This window comes from Dromaius novaehollandiae, chromosome 5 (genome assembly GCF_036370855.1).
Source record: "Dromaius novaehollandiae isolate bDroNov1 chromosome 5, bDroNov1.hap1, whole genome shotgun sequence".
In the NCBI taxonomy this organism is placed as follows: Eukaryota; Metazoa; Chordata; class Aves; order Casuariiformes; family Dromaiidae; genus Dromaius; species Dromaius novaehollandiae.
This window is the reverse complement of record NC_088102.1, coordinates 27,562,759-27,587,994: the sequence shown is the minus strand read 5'-3', so window position 1 is coordinate 27,587,994 and position 25,236 is coordinate 27,562,759. Positions and strand designations below refer to the sequence as shown.

Below are 25,236 nucleotides of genomic sequence, written 5' to 3'. Positions count from 1 at the left end.
TTTATTGTGGAAGTGGCTAGTCTTAAGGATTCTCCAATACTATGAAAGAGATGCAAGCCAACAGTAACATTAGGGAAGAAAACTTCACCACAGCGTCTTCAGTGTTGTTAAAAATGCTTTAATTACTAAAATAGACATTCAAGAGATTCTGTCTTAGGTTCCAAACACCAGCCTTCTGCATTAGACATTTGACTCACACAACATTGAGTAATGCTAATGGGCAAGACTTACATGTACAGCTAACCAGTATCAGGGATTAACATGAAAAAGAAGAATTAAATAAGAGTTTTGAACTGAAAGCCTTTCTTGTGCTTCTTCAGTCACTCAAATTAAGAAGTTCCTGTTAGTGACTGGCTAAAAGACATTATGGAAAAGATTAAAAAAAAACAGGGAGAACTCTTCTCTTACAAAGCTGCTTAGTCTTTAGTTAAGCTAATAAATAATCTCATTGCACTAGGTAAGTGTGAGGACTTGACTGGCTTCTCTAGATCCCCAAACCACCATGGGTAATTCAGATGTAAACAGTAGGGGCTCAATTCTACAGTTTCTTGCAAAATAAACCTTCAAGTTGAGTTTTTGTTGCTCTAACTGCAGATCAGGCCCCTGATTGAGAGCAGCAGTTATGCTTTAGTTAATGAATTGTGCCACTGACAAATGAAGGCCCTGAGCATTCAGATTTAATGCAACTTTGGTACAGGAAAGCAGATGCTCCCACCTAGAATTTGCAGTTCCAGAGTGTGAGGCAAAGAACACAAACGAAACTTACTCTGTATGTCTTGTTTAGTCCATCCTCCCTTCAGACAAAAACAAACCCTTAAGTATTCCTCAGGGCTAGTGTATGTTCAGTTGGCAGATACAATGCTGCTGCTTGTCCCTTACATACAGCCTTTCCTTCCCGTTTCAAATACAGCCTCATTGCTTATGGTTCTTAGCCCCAAGATCAAGTAAGAGAATTTGTCATAGCACTGGCTCAGACAGAAAGAAGACTTTTGGATTATTAAGTTAGCTAGTTCTCAGGAGTAATGCAGCTTGGCTATTAACTACTTCATCCTACCTGTATTCTCTAAAAATACAAAACAATAAAATTGTTCTCTCAAGACAAAATGAATACCTCTGCAGTAACCTTGTTGTGTAGACCAGACCATATACTAAATTTTGCCAAATACCAGGCAGAGCAGTAAAGGTTTGTGGTTGAGAACAGGCCAGCCTCCAGGCCAGACTCTACAACTGCTTTCGTCATGTTCAAATAGAAGCTCCCAGTGAGGAAGAAAGAAGTTTGGTGTGGCACAGAGGCAATTACCAACATGAACCTCAAGACGGACTCTGGTAAGGAGGAATAAAGGTAGGATGCTCATTTAGTATTTCAAAGAAACAACCTGAATTTGCAGCAAAACATCAGGGGTGGGACAAGTGCAAGTAGCTGCATCCCCTCCCTTTGGAATCATGCTGCTGACTGAACTTGTTCAAAAAACACATGCTGCACCTTAGCCCTACAAAGTCTGAAATGAGAAGGGGGTAGTTTAATAAGCCACATACAAGTTGCACTGTTAACTACAGGAAATGAACTAACATTCACACTAAGGCAACTTTTAAGTCTTCAAATTGCTTGGCAAGATTACTTTGGGCATGAGTGCACTATTTCCTCTCCTTGCTGGGAATTACCAATTGTTTTCAAATCCAGTTTGCAGAGAAGATAGTGTTTGGGTAGCCTTGAGTCTTAGAGAAGTGGGAGAGGTGTTTTATGGAATACGGATTAGTGCAAATGCCTAACAGAAACAAAGTGTTCTTTGCAAGAGATCTGCGAATTAAAGCTTCCCTTAGTCATATGGGCAGTAACAGCTCTAGCTCTCTGTTCTTAAGATTGGGGCAAATTCATCTTTAAGTTATACATTCCATGTTTAATAGAAGGTATTCATTTTTTTACTCAATATAAGCAAACTGATGAGCTAGCTGACAACTATTTAATGGAGTAGAAAAGTTGTCTCAACAAATGTTTCTAGTCGGGACAATGTAAGGACTGGATTTGGAGCCTCAAAGTAGTCTAGAGATCTTGCTGTTCTCTACAGCTAACCAGACAAGAAAATCAAAATTCTATCTGACAAAATGCTTTCTTTGAAACATTGTTCTCTCACTGCTTTTATATATTAGCTTTAAAACAGATGGAAAGGGTCACTCTAAATATTACTCAAATAGCTTCATGCTATCCTGCCAGAAATCCTGGGCTTGGGTAAGAATGCTAAACAGCTGCAACCCCTTCCTTGGATACCCTGTTTCTACAGCCCTGCTGTATATATTAAAAATAGGCCCAGAGCAATGCATGGCCGCATACAGTGTGCTACGCATGTTCCAGCCAGGCTTTCTCCACACACTGTTGCCTAACCTTGATATGGGTCGACTTCCACTATGTTAAATTAAAGGGAAATGGAGTTTAAAACAAGTTTGCTCTACAAATTAAAACAGACTAAGGGACTGAACTTTCAAATGCTAACATGAAGAAAACAGAGCTACTTCTGTTTTTGTTCTCCTTTGCTCTTTCTAATGTTAATTCATCTCACTCCCTCTTCTCATCTATTAAGCAAATGAAAAAATATGTTCTGTTTCAACACAGCTGCGTATCCAGAGGAGGTCCCTAAGGAGAGAGCAGGAAGGGATGAGGCCAGGCTTCCAGATGGGAAAACACCACCTTGGAGTGTATTCAGACAAAATGGGCTGTGGTGTTCTAACAGCTCACTGCCACAGAAAGTCCCCCAGGCTGTGCAGTGCCCCTTTCCCTTAGGCTAGCTCAGGCCTTGACCCTTTGGTGAGCTGATTTAACTCACGTTTTGTGTCATCAGTTGGTTCACCAAAGGGCACCAGAATTGGAGGAAAGGAGGCTGTGGGAGTGCCTTGCTCTGAAGAAAGAAACAAAACTGCCTCTCATGGCAAAGTGAGCTATTAGATCAGCCATTTCACCCTTAATTTCCCTGTGGGTAAAACGTGACAAGCATTTCTTTTGGCAACCGAGTTTAAATATTTGGCATTGCTACCTTCTTGTGCCAGCACAACTGTGTGTTATGAGTACATGGGAAACGGATCAAGTTATCAGCTCTGGTAGTCAGATGTACTGTATGGCTGCACAGTCTTGTGTAATTAATGGGCAGCACAAAGGTAGGAACACAAAAAGCAGGGGCACATATTCTGCTTAAGACACTACTGCTACCTAAAGAAATGCTTGTTAAGTTACAACCCAACACCTTTCCCAAATCCATGCCCAAGGGGTGCTTACAGAAGATCCCTTGAAAGACTGGCACCTTCTTGCGATGTATTAGTGAAGCTAACAGCCAGGTGCTTCGAACTCTAAGGCTGGCAGCATCTAGGGAAGCTCACTTTTCTCTGAATGACTGTTGATGCCATCTTTAATTTCTATATTTAAGATCTCATGACCAAACTTCAGTTCTGTGCATTTAAAAAGAAAGGGAGAGGGAGAGAAATCAAATGTCTGTAGTCTACCACCACATGCCAGGCACCGTGTGCTTTTAGCAATGGGATGCCTATGCAAAAGTGCTGGTGAAAGCTGTGTGAGCCCCTTGCATACAATCAACTTTAAGATGCTCTGATAGAGTTCAGGCCTTTTTGACTTTCAGACGGCAGCTTCTGGATGACACTATGGCAATCACAATTACAAATCACACCTTGGCAGCCCTCATTATGCAAGATGCCAGTCTTGGGTGAAGATCTGTTCTACAGCTTTGGTCCATATTGTAACCTGTGACTGACTCCAGCTGAGCAATGTACCTGGAGATTTCGATTCGCTTTCTCAGCCTTTCAGAAATGCCGAAGTCCACAGGAGTGTTACAGCTCAATAGGTTATCCCCAGAGACTGCAGTAAGTGAAAAGTAGCACCCAAAGTCCAGCTTGTCTCTATGTTGTTCACTTTTTTTGTTAACTATAAAGGAAGAAAAGTAAGTCAGGAAGAAAAGTCTGTCAGTCATTTCCAACAGCTCTCTAGATCCACAGGTTGCCACAGATCACAGCAATTACATGCAACAACCCTGAAAAACCTCAGTAGCTAGTCAGCCAGAAAAATGAACTAGTGCACCTTGGTTGATAGAGAAACTGGAAAGCCAGCTTTGAGGTTTAACTGTTTTTCTCACCTGCAGGAGTGTGCTGTCCCTAAATCCAAAACCTTCTTTTAGTAAAGCAGTGATGTAAGCGAGATCCATGCACAGGAAAGGACTGGCCGAGTTGTACCTCTCCATGTTATTGCAGACTACAGAAGGAAGGAAAGGAAAAAAAAAAAAAAACACTCAGCAAAATAAAGGAACTTTTGTCTAAATTATACATTTCGACCAACTTCAAGCCAAAACCTACTAAACACCTCCAACTTTGATTACTGAGTATATAATATAACTACACAGATATTCTTTAAAGTTGGAGAGTAGACTATATAGTACTTCTAATTTCTTTTAACTCCACTGTAAGTAAATCTTTTTTTTTACAGCAACATAGTCCATATAGCTCTGTTGATGTCTGAACCTCTGTTCAACTGACAACTGGCAGGAAAAAATATTACTTAATTTTCCAAGAACACAGCATCATTTTTTTTCTTCGCCTACTCTCCAAGAATGGCTGCAGTGATTGATTCCATGTTTTAGCTTAGCAGCTTCTTTCATTTTTTTCAACCGCACAAGTCCAAGCACATAAAAGAGTATTTTCCAAACAACCAGTCAGTTGCTGTAGCTAAGTCAAGATTCCACAGCAAAGGTTACAGTGAGTAGGAAATGGATTTATAGTAACAGTAGGTCTGGAAGATGATGCTTACTGCACTGTTCTACAAGAATCAACAGCACAGTTCACTTCGTTTTGGAAAGGAACATTAATTTAGGATCATAGAATTGATCTCTTGATGATCTAAAGCTAAATAAATGGCTTTATGCTATAAAATGGATTAGTCTAGCAAATAGCTTTTCTTAGTTTCAGCAACAGTCGATCAAGAACTTAGACCTAGTCTAACCTGTTCTCAGGAAGTCTCATTTTCAAGGTCGTAACATGCTTGCATAGATGTGCTAATCTATTTAGAAAAGCTTTGAACAAAGATCACCTAGTCCCTAAGGGCTACACTGAGTCAATTACTAATTGAAATCAACTTGAATGTTTTCATTGGCTTCAGAAAGTGTTAGATCACATCTTAGCTGTATCTTTGGAAATAAACTCTCTCAGTAGCTAGGGAAAAAAAAATCCGCCAAACCTTAGAGTCCAATTCCCCTATTCAAAACCATCCAAGTTACTTGGGAGATTAAGTTTAACTGAAAAGTCATTGGAATTTAGGGCCTACATCACTTTAATATTTTAGAAAAGCTCAGCTCTGAATGACGTAACTAAGCATATTCTGACTATTATTAGTAGACCATATCTGTCATCAGGATGATCAGCCTTCAGAGGTAATGACTGCTCTTTAAGCTAAAGTTCTAACTATCAGGAGCACAGCATTCAATTTTGGATAGACAACTTCAGCAAAAAAAAATCCCACTAGCTTTGTAAACACTAAATTCAAGTTTCAGGAAGGTGGGAACTCCTCTTTTCCTGGGAGAAGGTACAAAACTAGAACAAGCATTTAGGAAAAGAGGGTCAGAGGCAGGCAAGGAAGGGAATGCAAAAGCCATTCTTAAACAGCCTGTACTGTCTTGTTCTCTTTCTCCATTTTATTAGGAATTAAAAAGAATTTAAGGTGATAGATTAATGAAAGTCAGTGTTCTCCTAAATTCAGAGAGTTGCAGTTTGGTAGATAGTCTTGATTACAATACAGCAAATTTAGTTCATTACTGTCAGCACAAAAGAAACTGAAATTCCTTCCCCTCCTGAACAGAAATGTAAAGTAGCTAACACTTCTTGTCCCCCTCACTGTTCTTCAATACTGTCTCCTACAACTGTTACGGATGTTGGCTAATAAAAGATGGGTGACAGGACAGGGAGTGTGGAACAGTGGTTTTATCTATTCATATGTATATATTTATGCAATGCATGATGTTTAACATATAGATGTTCATATTTTTATTGATTTCTCTTTCCCACCGACTTCCCAGATCTCATGAAAATTACCTTCTTTGGCTTTTCTTTCAAAATCTCTCACTTTCAGAACTCCTCCTTCTTCATAATCTAAAAAGGAAGAGGTGAGAAAACACCATCATAGACCTGAAAGCATTTGAGTTCTAAATTTAAATTGACACTGGAATGTAACCAGTGAGGGTGGGGTGGGAAGGAGGTCAGTTTGTTACAGAGAACAGAGCTGCAAGTATAACTGGAGCTCAGAGCACAAGTCTCATCTGCTGAGCTCTGAACAACAAACTGCACTGAGGGATACATATCCATTTCCTGAAGGTGTCTTGTGCATTTCCTCTTTCTGAATACCTTCCCTTTTCCCTGCTCCCCATGGATCCAGTCTCCAGGGTTCCTCCATCTATGTTCTGGTAGTAGATTACCCCAAGCCAATTTACCGATCAGGTTGGTGTCAACAGCTCGATCATAGTAATAGGAGAAAGCATAGAAGGAGCTTCCCCGAATCTCATCTGGTTGGTGCAGTTTCCCTTTGATGACCTTGAGTACTTCCAAGTAGCAAGGCTTGAATCCTGTTTCTCCTATCAGGACAAACACAGTCAGGGGTAAATCAAAAAGGGTAAGCTAAAGAAGAATATCAGGATGTGGAAGACTCAGTCACAACAGGATTAAAAACAAAGCAGAAATTAAAGAATCAAAAGAAGTGAAAAGAGCTTAGGTATCCTTTCGGTAGTCCAGCATGGTACTTGGATGCAGCAAGGACCCTGTATCACCATCATCAACTGGTACTAATTAGAGCAAATCATAGCAACATCTGAAAGGTGCAGTGAGCAGACTAGTGCATGTGCACCAAAAGCTCCCTCCATATAAGGCAAGGCTCCCACTGTTATATTTTGTGGTCAGCAGTACTTCATTTACATTTACTATCACCTACTAGATAAGACTTTACTTTCCATCCCCATCATATTGTAATTTTGACTCCGCTCCACATGTGTAACCTGCAACACAGCTCTCATGTTCCCCATTGCAAAGCAAAGCAATGTCCGTAACCAAAGGGGGTCTCTTCTAGTCACTGATGGTAGCAACTTCATCTTCTGTATCCAGCATTAGGGACAGTAAGAAGTTAAGAAATAGTTCAAGTGAGATACACTTTGGCCGGCCAGTTACTGTACCCTAACACAGCCAGGGTTTTTGCACTTAGCTCAAAGCCTCAGAAAATACTATCCTATTTGCACAAGTAACTAACACTTCCTATAAAGAAAGCATTTGTAATAAGAGATCACAGCCTGTGCAAGCCAGCTATTCTTATCATTCCAGATTTTGTTTTGGCTCTGTCAAAAGAATTCCACATCAAAGTCCGTATCTATGACTGGACAGGTATCCTTCATAATCCAAAGCAACTATGGGGTGTTTGCAAAGACTCTGGAGATGAGACTTATCCTAAAAGGAGCAACAAGCCTCCTTAGTTTACCTTCTTTGTTGCCACCATACTGGTATTTCACTCCCCCAAAGTGCCACTCTGCCTCCAGCTGCTTTGGCAAACAAGAACTGCGGAACATTCGTCCATCTACAGCTGGAATGAAACCAGAGGAGAGAAAGAATCAAATTTAACATAATCATTGATCAATATGCAGAACTAGGACAGAACAGGCTGAAAGCCTTCACTCAAGTCTTTAAGCAAAAGCTAAGGAAATTTGAACTGATGGATACTGAATTATGGATTAATAAGCAGTCTCAGCCTGGAAAAGTTGTGCCCACTCTGTCCTGCAAGCTGCAGAGCAGCTGGACTTGTCATTTGTTAATGAGATATAAATGGTAGAAGGTATTTGGCTGATTGCTATTCCACGCAGAAGACAAGAAACAAGAGAGGTAATAAACACACAAATACACAAACCTGAACAAACAGCAGATGACTGAGACAGCAACAAAGACCAAAACTCCTATAACACCCATCAATGGCCACTACAGGAACCACTGAGTATAACCTTTCTGATTCAACCAGAAATTTTGTAATGAAATAAGAAGAAAACACAATTACGAGGGCCAGCACAGGCCTCACAGGAAAAAAGCAAAACTATTAGGGGAATGTCTGAGGTGGATTGTGCGAGTGTGCAAAATTTACTATGGGATGCTTAGGGGAAGGATCAAAGGCAGGGAAAGGGAGGGATCAAAACAGATCACGGAGGAGCAAGTGTGGCAAAATGGAGAGGAAGGGGAAATAAAAGGGGCCAATTGCATATAAGCAGGCTGCTCGTTAGTAATTCTTGTCTGGCTGAGGCCTGTGCCTTATCACCGCAGTCTGTCCTATCTTCTTGTAAAAACTCTATTCCCAACTAGTTTTGGCGCGACTGTCAATTTGTTCCAGTAGTGGACATAAGTCAGAGTAGCTGGCAAGTAAGAAGCCAGAATCTGGAAAGATCCTAGGTCCTGGCCATAGACCAGACAAGTCACCCAGGGTCTGGGCATGGATACTGGAAAGACTTAAGTTCTGCATCAGAAACTGGAAAGATCTGTGAATGCAAGTATGCATATCAGTTGAGTGAGTGAGTGATAAGCTAGTGAACTTCAAGCCAGACTAGTCAGCAAATACAACAGGAGGTCTGAGGGGGCCCACGGGGCCAGCCAGATACCAGAGAGACCTGTAAAGGGGGTTTTCCACTAATCAGCAGTCCTTAGGAACAGGATCTATTCATGCTGTTTGTGTTTATGCAGATGCCTGCAAAGCTGTGTGAGTGCTTGTGGCTGGACATGTTTGTGTGTTCAGGCATGTGCATCTCTGAATTTGTGCTCAGTCTTGCTGCTGACTAGACCTGGAAATAGGGAAAAGGAGTAGCCTCGCAGGAGGCCACAGGAGGGGAGGAATCCCTTAGGTCCTATAGTCCACTGGATTCTGCTACCCTTAACAAGTGGTAGCCTCAGTTTCTGGACAGGTCTATATTAGGGAAAACAGAAAAGCATGAGTCACAGAAGTGAAGTGATGAGAAATGGGCTGCTGCATAGATTAAGTCTATTCATCCCTTCAAAAATCTTCAGTGTTTTATCATCTTAACATACCTTCCATATCCAAAGCTCCAAGTGTTGCTAGTCTAGCTGCTTTTAGTCCAAAACCCAAATAACTGCAAACAACAAAATAAAACATGACGGTTTTAGTTCCTGAACATCTAATACGCTTTACCCATAGCCTTTTCTTAAATCTTGGAACACTCAAACCCGATTCCCTTTCTCTGCTTCCTACCAATCTCCCCTATTTCCTTTGCCAGAATAATTCTAAGTACCAAAAGAATGACACAAACCCAAGACTTACATAGAGCTGTTAAATGGGTAAATCTGAAACTGCAGAAAGTGGTTAGAGGTGGTGTGACATTTCTACAAGAAATGTATTGAAAAGTAAAAATGCACAAGAGTTTTAAATACAAGGGAGGAAGAAAGGTATGCGAGGCGTACATGGAGAATGGGATGCCCATTTCTGCATCACACAAATGAAACTACATGGTCTTAAGGCAAAACTAATAGAACTGCAGAACCTCCCACTAAATGTGTGTGTGGGGATGAACCTTCATCAGAAATCCACCTGATTCAACAGAATACCACTATGCTCATTATGAGATAGGACTGTTACCAACATTTATAAGAATGCCATTACATAACTGCTGGCTTTGGCAACACAGATGGATTAAAAACCTTTTGGCATTTCATTTCCACGTGTGTGTTCTGATTACCTATCCCTTTAGTTGTGTCAGTAAAAATGTTTACAGAAATAATTGGGGTTAAATTAACTTCCAGCTCCCTTATTTTTCAGGAGAGGATTTTTAATCCCAAGTATCTCAGCCATCCCATTTACTGTATTGGTACAATACAGCAATTAGTTACATCAGTAAATATAAGCAGTAGGAGAGAAGGACTAATTAAACCAGCTTTGCTGTCAAGTCAACATAGTCTGCAACTGACTGTGATGACAGCCTTCACCCACTAGCCTTGGACTGAGACAAACTTTCTACCATCTGGCTGAGTTCTCAGTGGACTACAAATTATGCAAGTAAACTCTTTGGATATCACCGGAGACATCTCAGATACTTGTCAGCTTAACTAAATAAGCAAAATTATATTCATCCATATCAAATATCCCCCAAACTGGTTCAAGAATCTGTTACACTCCACAGTCTGTATTAGCTGCGGATTTCTTTCTTTGGTTTTTATCAGTCTAGATTTTACTTTTTATCCAGTTGCTGATAAGATGGGCCATCTGGAAATAAAAACTAGGGAAGAAAAAAGTCCCAAGTCCTCTTTCCAGATCTCTGACTAGGTTTAGTTCTGACTGCTGGGCATGATATCCACCTTTCTGCTTGGTCTGGAAAGCATGGACTGAATCCAGTAGCAAAAACGCAGTGAATTATAAAGCTTCCTCTTCATCTGAGCAATACAGTAGTATTCTCTCTCAGTGACATTAACTGTGATCCTGGAACCTTTCCAGTCAACTAATGTCATATCCCAGTTCAACTGTTTCAAGCAGATAAGAAATCTAGTCAAAAAGTCACAGTCCTAACAGCTGGTAATAGGATGACACAGCATACTTGTGGTTATCTCGCAGGCTGCAGAAAGACTGATTTTCCCCAGGGGAAACTGTAGCCTTTTAGCTCCTCACCTGTGGGTATAGAGCTTGTAGGTGCTATTAAACATTTCAAATGAGGTAAGAAAATCCCCAGGGGTTTGCTTCAGGGTTTCCTAAAAATTAAGTAAAAAAAAAATCTTTTAGTTTCTGTTATGAAGAAAAATGCCATCTTGATGTAATATCGTAGACATACCCATAGGGTTTACTGCACACTCATCTAATCTGCTTTGAACAGAAAGAACAGTTTTCCAGTGCTGCCCATCACTACTTTAGTATTTGCAAAGCATTTACCAGAGTTTATTTACAGGCATCTTTGCGTTACTTCATTATATAACAAGGAAGTGAAACACAGATCAGGATGAAAATATCTTCTAATTCAAGATACCTGAATTTTTCAGAGTACTTATGTGCTACTCCATGTTTACACAGAATCGCCACACGTCAGCTGTGCTATGAGCACTATGAACTTTTGCAAGTCAGACTAAAGGTCTCAATTCAGGAACTCAGAAGAATCAGAAATGCAAAGTACAGTATAAGCCAGATTCCTCCCAAGTTAAGTGACGTGCCTGATACTCAAAGAAACACTGTGACCATTCATTCCCAATCTTAGGGCTGCTTTACCTCCCAATTTAAGTGCATTCGCTAAACTATCCTCTTATTTCACTACTTCCAGCTTTGTTCATTTCACAGCCTTCCCTCTGCATCCATCTCTGCCACACTGGTAGTCAGACCTGTCTTCTTGCCAGACTAACGCTCATATTCTTATAAATCTTAACCAGTCTGGGGTTCACTGACTGTTCCTTTTTCTTCCCCGTCCCATAGGTCTCAATCCCAGTTTCCATCTTTCCTCTGCTAGTGGCCTCACTGTACTATCCTTTCCTGGCCCTGTGCTTTCACATCAAACACTCTCCTCTGCTACACTTGCTGGGCAAAACAGCAGAATAAGCTGCAGACTCCCTGCAGCCTACCATTCAAATAACCAAATGCAGCAGAACACAGATCTGGAATCACACAGTCCTAGACAAAAAGCCTGCTCAAAACAGGTTTGACAGTATTTAGCTTAAGTCTCTCCTGAACAAATAACTGAAATTTGTTTTGGGCTTTGGGTAGATTTTCATAGGAATGGCAGTCACACCCTTGACCCCCCACCCAGCCCCTGCCAAATTTTAAGTCCTGTTCCTAAGCCTTACATCACAAAGCTTTCAAAAAGGAAAGGGCCTCAGAATTTTTTATTGTTTAGACAAATACAGTTGGCTCTTTTTTTTCCATGCCTTACTTTCATAAAAACATGCATGGGAGGGGAGAATTTCATAATGATTATGGCTTGGTTTTAATTTCTTAAAACTTTGCTAATATCACCATAAAAAGTGTAAGACTATCTTAAAGCCAGTTCTATGCAGTTATCATTATATGTCCCCTGTTTGCTTGTAATCTGTGTTTTATTAATGTAGCTCTTATAGTATTTTGTTCAAAATGAGTACAAGAGCTAAAATGCATCTGCCTCAAAATACAGGAGGAAAAAAAATCTTTTGCAAATCAAAGGAGAAAATCCTCACCAATTTTGAGATAGGAGCCTTTTTACCCTTCAAAAATATACTGAGCTCTGTATGCACTTTCTTGTGTGAACTTGTCAGTATGGGCTAGAAGCAGGCACAGTGTACAAGCAGGCAACTGTGGACCTTTCCTCCACACTGCTCTACTAATTTGCATCACTGGTCCTGGTCAGTAGCAAACCCTCAAGGCCATTTACTGCAAAGCTCCAGGAGAAATTTGAATCCTGAGCTGCAGTCCTGACTGCTTGACAGGTCTATTTATTCTCTAAAACCCTGATATGCAACACCCCTTCCTGCTGGTCCAGTGCCCACTTCAGCAGGTGTTATCAACGCAAAACAGAGTGCAGGCCCAGAGTACTTCAGCTTTGCTGAACAGGATAAGCTTGCATGTCATGTTTCAACATGACCTATCATTGCAAGATTAAAATATTCTGATATGAAAAACACGTGCTTTGTGGTCCCCAAACACTATTCGAGAAATGTCAACTCCTGTAAACAAAACTTGTTAAACAAAGGAGACCTTCAGAAAAGGCAAGAGGGACACAAACAACTTCATAGTTGACATCAAGGTATAGAATAATACAGTGCCCTTGCACTATCCAGTATCCATGTAATTTTCCTATGCAAACTTCAGGCTTGTGTCCAGGCTCAACCTAATCCTAAAGAGTTACAGAACTTCTGACAAATCCAGCACAGATGAACTGGTGGGCAGAGAGGGGATTTATCACAGGACATGAAAAGAATTTGGGAGACTAAGAAAACAGAAGAGCTTGCATGTGCATAAGAGACATTTGCTCCATGGGACAGAAAACCTCCCCACCAATATTTAGTGAGAATCTGATACCAGACTGGGGGGGAGAAGGATAACCCAGAACAAATCCTAAATTTCTTGTAAAATGCAAGAATACTCCCTGGAAGTGTTCTACATTTATTTTATACTAAATGCATATCCACATTAACAGGGCTTTCCCAGCCTGGTTCTAAAATCCATTTGCTTTTTTTTTTTTTTTTTTTCTTTCTTTCTTCTTCCTTCCTTCCTTACTCAGGCTCCTTTGTTTGCAAATGCCTATCAGTCAACTGCTTATGTCAAAGGGAACAGAAGTACTGGCCACCACAGCTGTTCTGTGTGGGCCAGTGCTGACAAAATGAGAGCACAGAACACACAGGTGCCCAGGTCTCTCTCTCCACAGGCCTGGCAGTCCCAGCCCACGCACTTGCCTCTACTCCTCACCTCAAACTGTGGCAGGAATGTAATTTGGGTTGAGGCTCCTCCCAAGTCCAGAGTCCCAACAGTGGGCTGGTTCTGGCCAGACAGCTGCCCTGCAAACCACATCATGCTCAGAATAGCCTCAAGTGATCGAACACTAAAATGCGGATACTGCATGCATATCCTGGCAACCAACAAATTATCACATTAGAGCTATACAGGAGGGATGAGCTGGCCTTTAAAGACAAAAAAGCAAACCCCCAAGCCCCCCCCCCCCCCCCCAAAAAAAAACCCACATAAAACAGAGAAGAGGGTGGCAAAGACAAGGTATTAAAAAAAGATTCACAGGACCTGCTTCTTTGATTCCAACTTCACCTCCACAGAGACAAAGGCAGACAAATCTCTAGGTATCCAGCAAAAGCTGGAAGTAAAAGACAAAGTATCTCCTGTAGAAGACTCCCATGGAGGGCACAAAAAACCCTGTAACCACCATGCTGCTGGTCAAGAGCAGTAGGAGAGAAGGGGTAGTAAGTAAGAGCAAAACCAGCTATTATCATTTTCTCTTCAGCCAGAGCAGCTTTTTTGCTTGTTCCTGTATCTTTCAGAGTACTGACTTTCTTTTCTCTTTGCTGGATTGCATTCTTGAAACTTACTTAGGGCCAGCAGGGCTAAAGTACCAGCACTTTCCCTGTTACAGAGTTTTTGTTGCACAGTTCACACTGGGATGAAGAACATTTTAGAATCCTGCCTCCCACCTTCTAACAGATTAGCAGTACCATTTGCCCAATGAGCTGGAGAAACCGGCTGCCAGAGCAGTTGTGCCTTCCAGTCTTGAAGATTCTGGATCAAGACTCCTGCTTCAGATGTGGCTCAGCCTCTGAGACATGGTCTGCCCAAGAGAGTCTACTGTATTAGCCTTGTTGCCAGAGTGGGGAGAAAAGGGAAGACACAGCAACCAAGGCAGAGGAACTTAGGGCAAACACTTCCAAAGAAGAGACTTAGTTCACACTTAGAGAGAAGTTATACAGAATCAACTACCTGTCAAAAAGTTCACAGTGATCCAGGCTAAAATACCTGCAAAGAGTGAAAAAGGGGGAAAAAAAAAGTCACCAAATACGCCCATGACCTCCTGTCCACTCTTACCTCCCCTCCGCACATTATTTATTTACCTGTAAGCCATAACTAAGGCAATGTAGCTGCACAAATGCTTCAGAGATTAATTCAAGCTTTTAATTAAACGATATGATGCATTACTGACTTGTTAAAAGCTCATAAGCTGGTACAGGTAGGTTTGTAGTACCTATGCAACTGTAGCATGCACAAAAATCAGTTCCAAAATCCAAACAATATACAAAAAAGTAATGAGCTTACACAATGTACAATTTTCCTTTGGCATTTGTTATTTTTTTTCATCATTTCCATTCGTAATCTGAAAATTGCATCCATGCTGCTCTGTATTTTAATGTTGTAGTTTGTGTAATTACACTAAGAACATAGTGGCAACCAGTAAAACTTGAACAGCTCCTCTTTGACTCCAGTGGCTTGCATTTATGCTGGCATGATTAGCACCCAAATGTAGGTGAACATGCAGCAGTAGAAGAGGTGGTATTTTTAAATAAATCTTGGCAGGTTACGCTGTGCTCTGTTATGCCTCCCTGGTCCTGCCACCTGTCAATACAACACTCCTCCCTACCTTACAATTCACCTGATGACATACTATGCATTGCACCATGCTCCATCAAATACTGGTAGACTTCATGTTTCTCTTCCTGTTCTCTTGGCTCATAGGGACAGATTTGGCTTTTCCATCTTTCTTTACTCCATGTAGTAGTAGTTTAAGCTTCCTGATGATTCTTTCTTCTTTCCCTGAGCACCCTCTAAATTGGCAATATATCTGCCGTAACAAATTGTTCAGGATGGAATGTAACACCACGGATGGCTCTTATCAGAGCTATATGGAAGGATTATTACCTGCTTGTTCTCTAAGGTAAGATTTCTCGATAGGCAGTCAAAAAATGTTACACTAGTCTGTTCTGTGTTGCAAAATCATTTATAAATCATGATTCATTCCCATCCTACAATATATTTCACTTTTGCTTGTATTTCAGGTTACTTCCTTTGCTACTTTACCAGCTGCATTTCTCCAAGCTGATTTTTTAAAATTACCTGCCTAGCTCTCTAATTTTTTTAATACTTGCCAATTATTCTTCTTCTTTAACATTCACAGTGCCTCCAAGCTTACCTGAAAATTGATGAGCTAATCATAACAGACTATTTGTTAAACTATTTTTAATGCTGATCTTTGCAGAATTTATTAGGCACTTTCCACAAGCTTCCTAGCTTGCTATACATCATCATGTAGCCTTCCAGAGGTGGACTACTACACCATCTTCATTCCCACAAGTGCCCTCGAACAGGCTTCAGCTGGTGAGCCTGCATTTGCCTGCATACCTATTTCCGAGACTGGCCAAGGAATGAGGTTCCTTTCTGGTATGATGCTCTACATTTTGGATGATAATGTATCATTTAACTAACTCAAACCTCTTTTTGTATCTGTATTTGTAGCCTAACAAATGACCAAGTAATCAACATCTCCCTTTCACTTCTTCCCCCTTCTAAAACCTACCTTCATAAGACCCATCCAAGATGCTCACACTGTCCTCTGGAACAAGAAATGGCGATTCCTCAAAGACTTCTCTTACCTGAAAAAAGAAAAATGATTAGATTCCTTAGTCTTAGAGTCTTGTTCTGCTCTGATGGTGGCTGATAAAATTTTCCTCTTCACAGCAGTAGAAAAGGAGACAAGAATGTGTGGTAGACAAAACTCTTCCAGGCACCAGGAAAGAAAGAAACAAGTATCCTAGGTCACTCCCACCACAAAACAAGCAGAGCAACACTACTGCATTTGAAAGATCTTAATATTACCTCTAAAAGCAGAGCCTGAGCTTTCTCTTCTGACAGTAAGCGCAGTCCAGCTGTAGCTTTTAACACCACTGGGGTCTTTTTCCAGAGATGAGGTGGCACAGCATCTATGGCCATGTCCAGCAATCTTTTGACAGTTTCAGCACCCTAAAAAGAAAGGGAAGTTGTTTTTCCTCATGGTTTCCTCCTACAGGAGGAAATCAGAAAATGAGCCTCTCCATTCACCTTTAACACTAGTGAAAACTGTACTCCATAGCAAAAGATATCTCACCCAGAGGAAGCATAAAAACCTGTCAGCTATCAGCACTAGGCATCTCAGAAAAACCTTAGAGGGGCTATCTGCATTGGAAGGTCAGATGTTTTTAGAAATAGGAGAGAGAAATTTCACTGCTCATGAAAAGTATTTTTGGAAAGAATGGAGGGAGAGGGAACTGAGCATCTGACAAACCTAGACATTTTGCAATACAATGAAACTAAATGGTGCAATTACTGACTGAAGCTGCACAAGAAAGAAGTCAGGAGGAATGTCTGTAGATTTCACTAAGTGCAATATAAGAATTTCAAATCTGTCCATAGCAATTAGTGTAATTAAAATGCCAGCTGTGGAACAGCACCATCTGAGGTACAGATATCACTGCTTGGCTCTCAATTTACACTGCTTTAACAATTGCAGTTTGGCATTAGCAATAAACATTCTCCTGTGAAATTTCTAGTAATTTTTTTGGAGGGGGGAGGGCAGATTCTTGCAAATGCAAGATCACATCGAAATTGGAAAAAATCCAAAATTGTCTTACCTGAAGTTTCACACACAAATTCCTGTAGCAAGACAAGCACTGAGTGCAGCGGAGCAAACTGAAAAACCTGAAGCTTGCCCTATGTTGTCCTTAACTCTAAGACCACTAAAGCACACAAAAGGACAGAATCTACTGTATCATTTCTTTGGCACTTCCAACTTGTGCAAGAGCTTACTGTCAGCACAGGGGACCTGGAAAATGGTATTCCATGTCAGGACTAGCCCCAAATATCAGAACAACAGGATTACTGTAGCTCTGTCTGCCCTGTTACTCATCTCCTCTGACTCCTGACTAAATGGAATAACCTTGAACAAGCGTATTGCGCATGCAATCACAACCATCCCCATTCAAAAAGAAGATTGCACTTAAAATTGTAATAAGAAATTAAGTAATGAAGTTAAATTACACATTAATATCTAATTGTGGAAAATGGAACTGTTGAACTGTGCTTTGAAAAACACCATATATAAGCAAAAACAAAAGCCCTAAGGCACTGGAAAATTGAGTAATTGTCTGTACCTAAATCATTATTCAGCTAAAACTGTAATAAAGTATTTGAACTGAGCATGACTGAAGGGAGTCCTAGATCTCCATGAGCTCTGGCTTCCAAGCTGTTGTTCCAAAAATCATGGCAAAGAATAAAAAAATAAGGTCAAGTTATTAGAAGTCTGACGACAGAGGCATAGAATGGACTTTCAGAAATATTAAGGATTGAATTTACCAGTTCAGTGCATCTTAATGGTTCTTCCCCTTCTGTTTTGTTAAGCAAAAATTAACTTACAGTGACTACACACAAAAAAATTAAAATTAATTTTTAAAAGTCAGAGAAAATAACCCTCTTTGTCAGTGTCACATAATTCAAAAAGAAAAAAAAATGCAATTTTTATGTTATCCTTATTTCTAAATGAAAATGAAGCAAAACAAAGCATGCCTATTTTGAACGATGACTAGTACAGAAAAGTTCAACCAAAAGGACAAACTGAGAAAGTTATTAGTAAATGATACAGGGGTATGTATTTACTCGTATTTGGGGTAGCTATAGAGGAAATAAAAATTGAAGAGTGATGCTGCTAGAGCCAAAAATCACATTGTCTTTGAAATTCTTAAAGACATATAGTCTAGTTGAATAAAGCATTTGAGCAAATAATTAAGCCACTGCTCTATCAGTGAAACATGTAGAATAACAACTCTCATTTCACTGCACAGAAATTAATTTACAAAGGTAAAGCAACAAGTTTAGAGAGGCAATAGTAGAATCTTTAGCTTTATTTCTTGGCTCCCTGCTTAACAATTAGTAATATTCAAACTGCTTGAGAGAGTCCAACTGACATTAGTACAGAAAAAGATCAATTTACAGGGAATAAAGGAGAAACTTACCTTTTCAGGCTGATCAGCATAAGCAGAAAGACCTGGCTTCACAGACTCAAAGATTTCCCCTTCCAGCTCTATAAGCTTTTCTGCACAAATGAAATTTTACATGAAACTGCCAACAATTCAAGTTTTTTTCCTTAGCTTCAAAAACGCCTTCTGTAACCCCTGTAGAGTGACTGTGCTTGATTTCCCTTAGCAAACAATACTATTTCCTTCTCAAGACAATCACTGCTTCTTTACCTCAGGAACAGATTTAACAGAATGTTGCCCATGTATTCTCCAAATTCATGAACAATTTATTAAGAACACATCAAGTTATAGTTAGAAATATGTTCATTTTGCATTTATGAACTACAATGAGTTACAGCAAGGTAGTATGAGTGTTGCCTAATTTTAGTAAAATTTCTTAACCTTTCTATCTCCCAAACTGTGAAATACTAATTCAAATTAAGTACACATACAGTCAACTCAATTATTTTTAGGTGATTGATCTAGCTTAGAGTTAATAGGACAGGTGAAGAGAGCTGACTATGCTCAGACACTTGGCTGCAAAACCAGACAAATGTGACCACTGCTCCCAGGGCACCTTGGATCTAGAAGCCATCCCTAAGTACAGCATACTATGAGTCAGGTTGAGTCCGTCAGAGCTGGATTTAGTGCAAGCCCTTCCAAACTAAGGTAGAGACCATGTGAAGCCACACAGGTGCACTGTGCAGCCCTGAAGGGCTTCTTAGCTGAGGCCCATTGCGAGCCTTTAACCTTTGCAGATTTGCTGGCTCACCACACCCAAGCTAATTCACTCTCTTAAATCCTGTTACATGTGCAGGCAACTTGGGTACCTCTGCACCATGTCAGAAAATGACACGCTGGAGTGTGCTGCAGATACACAATTCTCTTCCTGGAAGCAACACAGATCCTTGGTGGTTATAGCTCTAATTTAGTGATTTGAATTTGCTACAAAGTGTAATATATACATATATGCAAAATTGAACTATCTCCTGTTATAATTCAAGGTGACACACAACTTGACAAAGGATAGTGTAAACTTCCTTCCAACCCTGGCAAGACATTCCTTTAAATAGCTGCACAGATGGCAGATCTTTGAAAATTCAGAATTCTCCATCATGCCCAGAATGAAACGTCTACGTTACAAAAGATGTACAAGGAAAAATATTTTCACAATGAAACCCCACAACAAACGGACAACAGTCATCTCCCAAAGGTCCATCTGAAGGACAGAGAGTAAAAATCTTCAGTTGTTCCCACAGTCTGAGTTGACACAGACAAGGAAAACCTCTTTCAGGAAGTCAGAGCTTGAGTCAACATACTGCAAGCGCAGAGACTGACACAGGGCCTTACCTGGGCTCTTCCGCACAAAGGTGTAAATGTGAATCCGAGTTCCAGTGCTTCCTGCATCAAACATTATGCCATAAAAAGTGTTGGCCTTGGCATTTATAGGACACGTGTTAGGTGGAAAGAGATCCTGAAACCACATCTCCCTGTGTGAGTGGGAAAGAATGCAGGACAAAGAAGAAAATGCCACTGCTAAAAGAATGGGCAGTCTGGAAGCTGCCATCCTGCTGGGTCCCCTTGGAGCAGCTGAAGTATGGATCAGCAGTCACAGAGCTCCAGTGGCCTCTGCAGAGAAAAAACAGGAATCACATTTACCAAAAACCCTCTCCTTAAAAAATCTGCTGAAAAAAATCTGTCTGCAGACAGATATTCTGCCCTTCAGAAAGGATGCCTTTCCATACTCCATGCAAAAGATGTGATTTATTGCATTTAGTGCTACAACTGCATCTAACTGCTTCATCTTTTCAGAGTAAAAATCCTTTCAGTTTTCTCCATTTTCCTGATACAGGATAGTTAAAGTAGTTTGCCTCTCTGCATTTCTAGTTTTGACTTTATTCAGACAAATTTATTCTCTGACCTGGCTTCAAGGCAATCAAGATTTACAGCCCTCAGGATTCCCCAAAGCCCCAGTTTTATCTGAATGCACGAACCACCTAAGTGAAGCTCAGGGCAGAATCCCTTTGCCCCAACATTTACACACATGAGATACTGTGGCAAGAACACAAGTGTTATTCAGAGACATAAACAAAGAGAATTTCATCTCAGGCTAAGAACAGCTGCTGGGAGAGATCAACATACAGAGAGTGAAGGCATATCCTTCCAGCAGCACACTGGTCCCCAAGAAAAGCCTGTTCTGCACAACAGGGGACTGAACAGTGCTGTGCAGCTGGGCTCTGCTTCTCGGTATTTTTCCATACTTTTCCTTTCTTCAGTTTGGTTGTTCACCCTTTTCTCTTGAAAAGTTTTCATTTTCAGAATTACAAAAAAACAAACAAAAAACCCCCACTCACACCTAGACTAGTTACCCTGAGCAATCAAGTTGCTCACACAGCTTCCTGTGACACGCAGCTTCCAACAAGCCACAGTCCCAAGGCTGCATGACATGGCATTGCATATTAAGATACAACAGCTACTCCTCCTTTCTGTTAACACACATCTCCCTGCATATATTTGTTTGCCTAAAAAAATGCTAATAAGGGAAAGACAGGGGCACAGAAATGTATGGTTCCCCACAGGTGCCCAGTTAAAAAGGAGGAGAATATATAATCATCTTTTTTTGTTTTCATTTTGACAGCAGAAAGAGCATCTGGTCAGCTTCCCCCACCATATGCAGCGACAGACACATTCACATACACACAGAACACTCAGCATACAGAAGGTGCAAATGACTTCTTAATGACTGGCTGGGTAGATGAGGGGAGAGAAGTGGATGTTGTCTACCTTGACTTCAGGAAGGCTTCTGACACTGTCTCCCACAACACCCTCATAGGCAAGCTGATGAGGTACAGCCTAGACGAGTGGATAGTGAGGTGAATTGAGAACTGGCTGAATGGCAGAGCTCAGAGGGTTGTGAACAGCAGCACAGAGTCTAGTTGGAGGCCCGTAGCTAGCGGTGTCCCCTGGGGGTCAATACTGGGTCCAGTATTGTTTAACTTGTTATTATCAGTGACCTGGATGAAGGGACAGAGTGCACCCTCAGCAAGTTTGCTGATGATGCAAAACTGGGAGGAGTGGCTGATACACCAGAGGGCTGTGCTGCCATTCAGAGAGACTAACAGGCTGCAGAAATGGGCAGAGAGGAACCTCACGAAGTTCAACAAAGGGAAGTGCAGAGTCCTGCAACTGGGGAGTAACAACCCCATGCACCAGTACAAGCTGGGGGCTGACCTGCTGGAAAGCAGCTCTGCAGAGCAGGACCTGGGGGTCCTGGTGGACTGCAGACTGACCATGAGCCAGCAGTGTGCGCTTGTGGCCAAGGCGGTCAATGATATCCTGGGCTGCATTAGGAAGAGCATTGCCAGCAGGCCCAGGAAAGCAATTCTCCCCCTCTACTCAGCCCCTGGCGAGGCCACATCTGGAGTACTGTGTCCAGGTCTGGGTTCGCAAGCACAAGAGACATGGAGCTACTGGGGCAAGTCTAGCAGAGGGCTACTAAGATGATTAAGGGACTGGAGCATCTCTCTTATGAGGAAAGGCTGAGAGAGCTGGGACTCTTCAGCCTGGAGAGGAGAAGACTGAGGGGGGATCTTATCAATGCATATAAATATCCAAAGGGAGAGTGTGAAGAGGATGGGGCCAGACTCTTTTCAGTGGTGCCCAACGATAGGACGAGGGGCAATGGGCACAAACTGAAACACAGAAGTTCTGTCTGAACACAAGGAGAAACTTTTTTACTGTGAGGGTGACTGGGCACTGGGACAGGTTGCCCAGAGAGGTTGTGGAGTCTCCATCCTTGGAGATATTCAAAGCCATCTGGACATGATCCTGGGCAACGTGCTCCAGGTGACCCTGCTTGAGCAGGGGGGTTAGACTAGATCTCCAGAGGTCCCTTCCAGCCTCAACCTTTCTGTGATTCTGTGAAACAGTTCATCGCCCTCCAGGTACTAATTTTCACCTGTATTTGCCCACAGCACTGAATATTCTGTCTCATACACATGTCCATCTGCTCTTGTCTGCTTCTAGTCCTTACATTCAATCATCTTTCAGTGACTGCCCCACTGCTCAGCCCCACTATGTTAACTCTCCCAAGATCTTTATTTGCCACCTATATTCTAAATTTATCTATTCCTAATCCCAACCTCTCTCCTTCCCTTTCTATGTGAACTTCAGCTGACCTCTATTTTCATACACCTTCCTCCCATCTCCAAAGAATTCTCACTTATCCTTCCTTACCTTTTATCCCAGATTTAGCTGTTCTACACCCTCCCTTATATAAATCATTCACCTTTGTCCCGAATTACAGCAAAAAGAGATTAACCTTTATCCACTCTCAGTAAACATGTCACACTGAGTCATTCCTCCAGTGCTTTTGTAACTTGCTCAAATGTTCAGCTCTCCACAGCAAACAAAATGCACAGCCCATTTCAGAATGATAACCTTGATCATCATCTGTGACCTTTTACATATATCCTCCCTTTCCCAGTAAATGGACAGAGCTGAGAGCAGAAGCACCACCTCTTAATCCACTTTGCCTTAGAAGCACGTGCTGAAAAGAGGGAGAAGGGGACAAGTGATGTTAAGATTCTGCAGACAGGCAATAGCCCTGGCTGCCCTTCTGTGACAGAAAACTCCAACTGGAACACTCTCTCAAGCATTCCCATCTTGTGCAAAAATGAGCAAAAATTTAGTCCTAAGCTGTAAAGGCTGAAAGTCTTATCCTGAACAGAGTTAACAGAAAGTGCTGAGCTGTGTGGCAGTTTCATAGCTACAGATTTGTACTGAAGATGTAGTTGGTATTACTCACATTTGTTCTACTGAAAATCCAAGGGGCTGAGCTGTTTTAACAGAATATAAAGCTGTATTAAAAATACTAGATCCCAGTTGGTCAAAAGAGGTGGTGTTATTCTTGTGCAATACCAGTATTTTGTTTACTGAATAATCACAAATAAAATGTAAGCACCTGCCTTAAGAACAAACTCCAGAGTCCTCCTATTACAAACATAGCGTGACACTTATACAAGCCTCAAATCTCAGTTGGTCTGAAAATATCTGACCAACTGGCACCATTAACATATACTTTTCTTGTCAGATTTACTAGTAAAAGAGCTTTAGCGTCCCAGCCACTCCCTCACTAAATCCCTGTTTGGTATCCTTTCTCAGTCATCCACTGCCATTTCACACTTTCCACCCTCTGCTTCTCTGCTGGCTTTTCTTCTTTCCACCTTCATCCTCCTAAGGCCAGAAAGTAAACTCAGGATTTTACTATTCCTCTCTCATTAAGAATGAAAACAAACAAACCAAAAAACCCCATCACTTTGAGCCTCTTTGCTGAGTCGTTCAGACCATTTACCCAAGTACACTTGCAAAACAGTGTCTGCAAAAAGCATAAAAATAGATGAGGAGACTAAGAAATGAAAGAGAGAAATGAGCAGAGCATGACAGAAACTGCAACGGAGAAGGATTTTGGAAAGCAAGGACCAAAAGAAAGGACGGAGGAAAAATTTTAAGGTAGAGTTACACAAGAGGGAGAGATTAGTTCCTGAGAAGCCAGAATATTATTTCTGAAAGAGTTTCTCTCAAACAGCTTAAAATCCTAGCTGATACACAAATGCAAAAGGAGAGATGAAATGAACAACAAGCAGAAGCAGTGAAAAAAGCAGAAAACAGGGTAATGGTAATATGAGCACAAGTTCTTTAACATAGGCAAGCAGTTCGGCAGGTAAAACTCACAGATTATCATCAGTAGTCTCATTTTACTATCTTCTTATTCTTTATTAATAAGCAGTAATAATCAAAATCAATTGTGAATATACTAGGTACACACCTGGAGCACGACAGAAGCAACAGCTACTCTACTCCAAAAATTCCTAACGAAATCCCCTTTGGAGCGCTGAGGCAAGAAAGAGACACTGCACCTGCACTTCTTTTCTTTACCTTCGCTTTTGGCTAGTAAGAGCTGACTATTTATCAGGCAAATTATAAGGTCATGGAGGCACATAAAATATCAGACGAATTGTTTTATGCAAATGGGAGTTTATCATTATTCAATACTAACAGAGAAACCTGTTCAGATAATTACATGGGACAAATTTCAAGAAGATGAAGTATCAGCCGAGTTCAACAAGTTAGTAAAACATTTACGCAAACATTACAGTTGACTTCAACAGCACTGACCTGACTCCAGTCACTCAAGGTAGAATGCTCATTTACAAACACATACCAAACCTCTGTAAATATCATCCGTATAAGGCAGATTTTAGATAGTAAACTGAAGAGTTAAAGCACATCCAATATAAAGATTTGGAAGTTACACAGACTCAAAGATCCAAAAATACCTGGATCCTGCAGAAAGCCAGAACTGAGAGCACACCAACCCCTCAAGTGCCCCCCCCCCAAAAACACAAAGCAGCAACAAGAAAAACACAACCCCCAAGCAAACTTTCCTTAAACAAAAGAAGCAAAACAATGTCAGAATGTAATAAGAAACCTTAAAACAGCAAAGCACAACCTTTGCTAGACTTTGCCACACGCAGAACATCGGTAACATTTCAAGACGAGAAAGTCACTCGCATTCTTCAATATTTTCTGACAAAAGAACACGCAAACCCCAAATCCAAGCACCAGGAGCATCTCCCTGCAAAAATAAGCCTGTCTGATCTGAGTGGAAGGGAAAGCAGTGTACCTCAGATACACAAGAATTTCCCACGCTTCATTTCCTAAAATATTTTAGAGAAA

At 41.1% G+C, this 25,236-nt stretch overlaps 1 protein-coding gene across 5 annotated transcripts in view; it reads right to left on the bottom strand.

Annotated features, from left to right (window-relative positions):
• Window positions 1–97: 97 nt before the first annotated feature.
• ENTPD5 (ectonucleoside triphosphate diphosphohydrolase 5 (inactive)) overlaps window positions 98–25,236 on the bottom strand; it is a 27,213-nt gene continuing 2,074 nt past the window's right edge. For 3 of the 5 annotated variants that reach the window (XM_064512342.1, XM_026120415.2, XM_026120414.2), the window contains exons 2-14: window positions 19,849–20,127; window positions 18,496–18,575; window positions 16,328–16,471; window positions 16,029–16,104; window positions 14,441–14,476; window positions 13,427–13,515; window positions 10,676–10,755; window positions 9,088–9,149; window positions 7,505–7,606; window positions 6,474–6,614; window positions 6,079–6,135; window positions 4,134–4,249; window positions 98–3,925 (exon numbers count right to left, since the gene is read on the bottom strand). In XM_064512342.1, the coding sequence (XP_064368412.1) occupies window positions 3,839–3,925; window positions 4,134–4,249; window positions 6,079–6,135; window positions 6,474–6,614; window positions 7,505–7,606; window positions 9,088–9,149; window positions 10,676–10,755; window positions 13,427–13,515; window positions 14,441–14,476; window positions 16,029–16,104; window positions 16,328–16,471; window positions 18,496–18,575; window positions 19,849–20,065 (1,287 nt within the window). In that variant the 5' untranslated portion in view covers window positions 20,066–20,127 and the 3' untranslated portion in view covers window positions 98–3,838. Of the gene's footprint in view, window positions 3,926–4,133; window positions 4,250–6,078; window positions 6,136–6,473; window positions 6,615–7,504; window positions 7,607–9,087; window positions 9,150–10,675; window positions 10,756–13,426; window positions 13,516–14,440; window positions 14,477–16,028; window positions 16,105–16,327; window positions 16,472–18,495; window positions 18,576–19,848; window positions 20,128–21,282; window positions 21,447–24,325; window positions 24,523–25,236 lie in introns of those variants that run through there. The other 2 variants (XM_026120413.2, XM_026120416.2) reach the window with 2 other exon arrangements.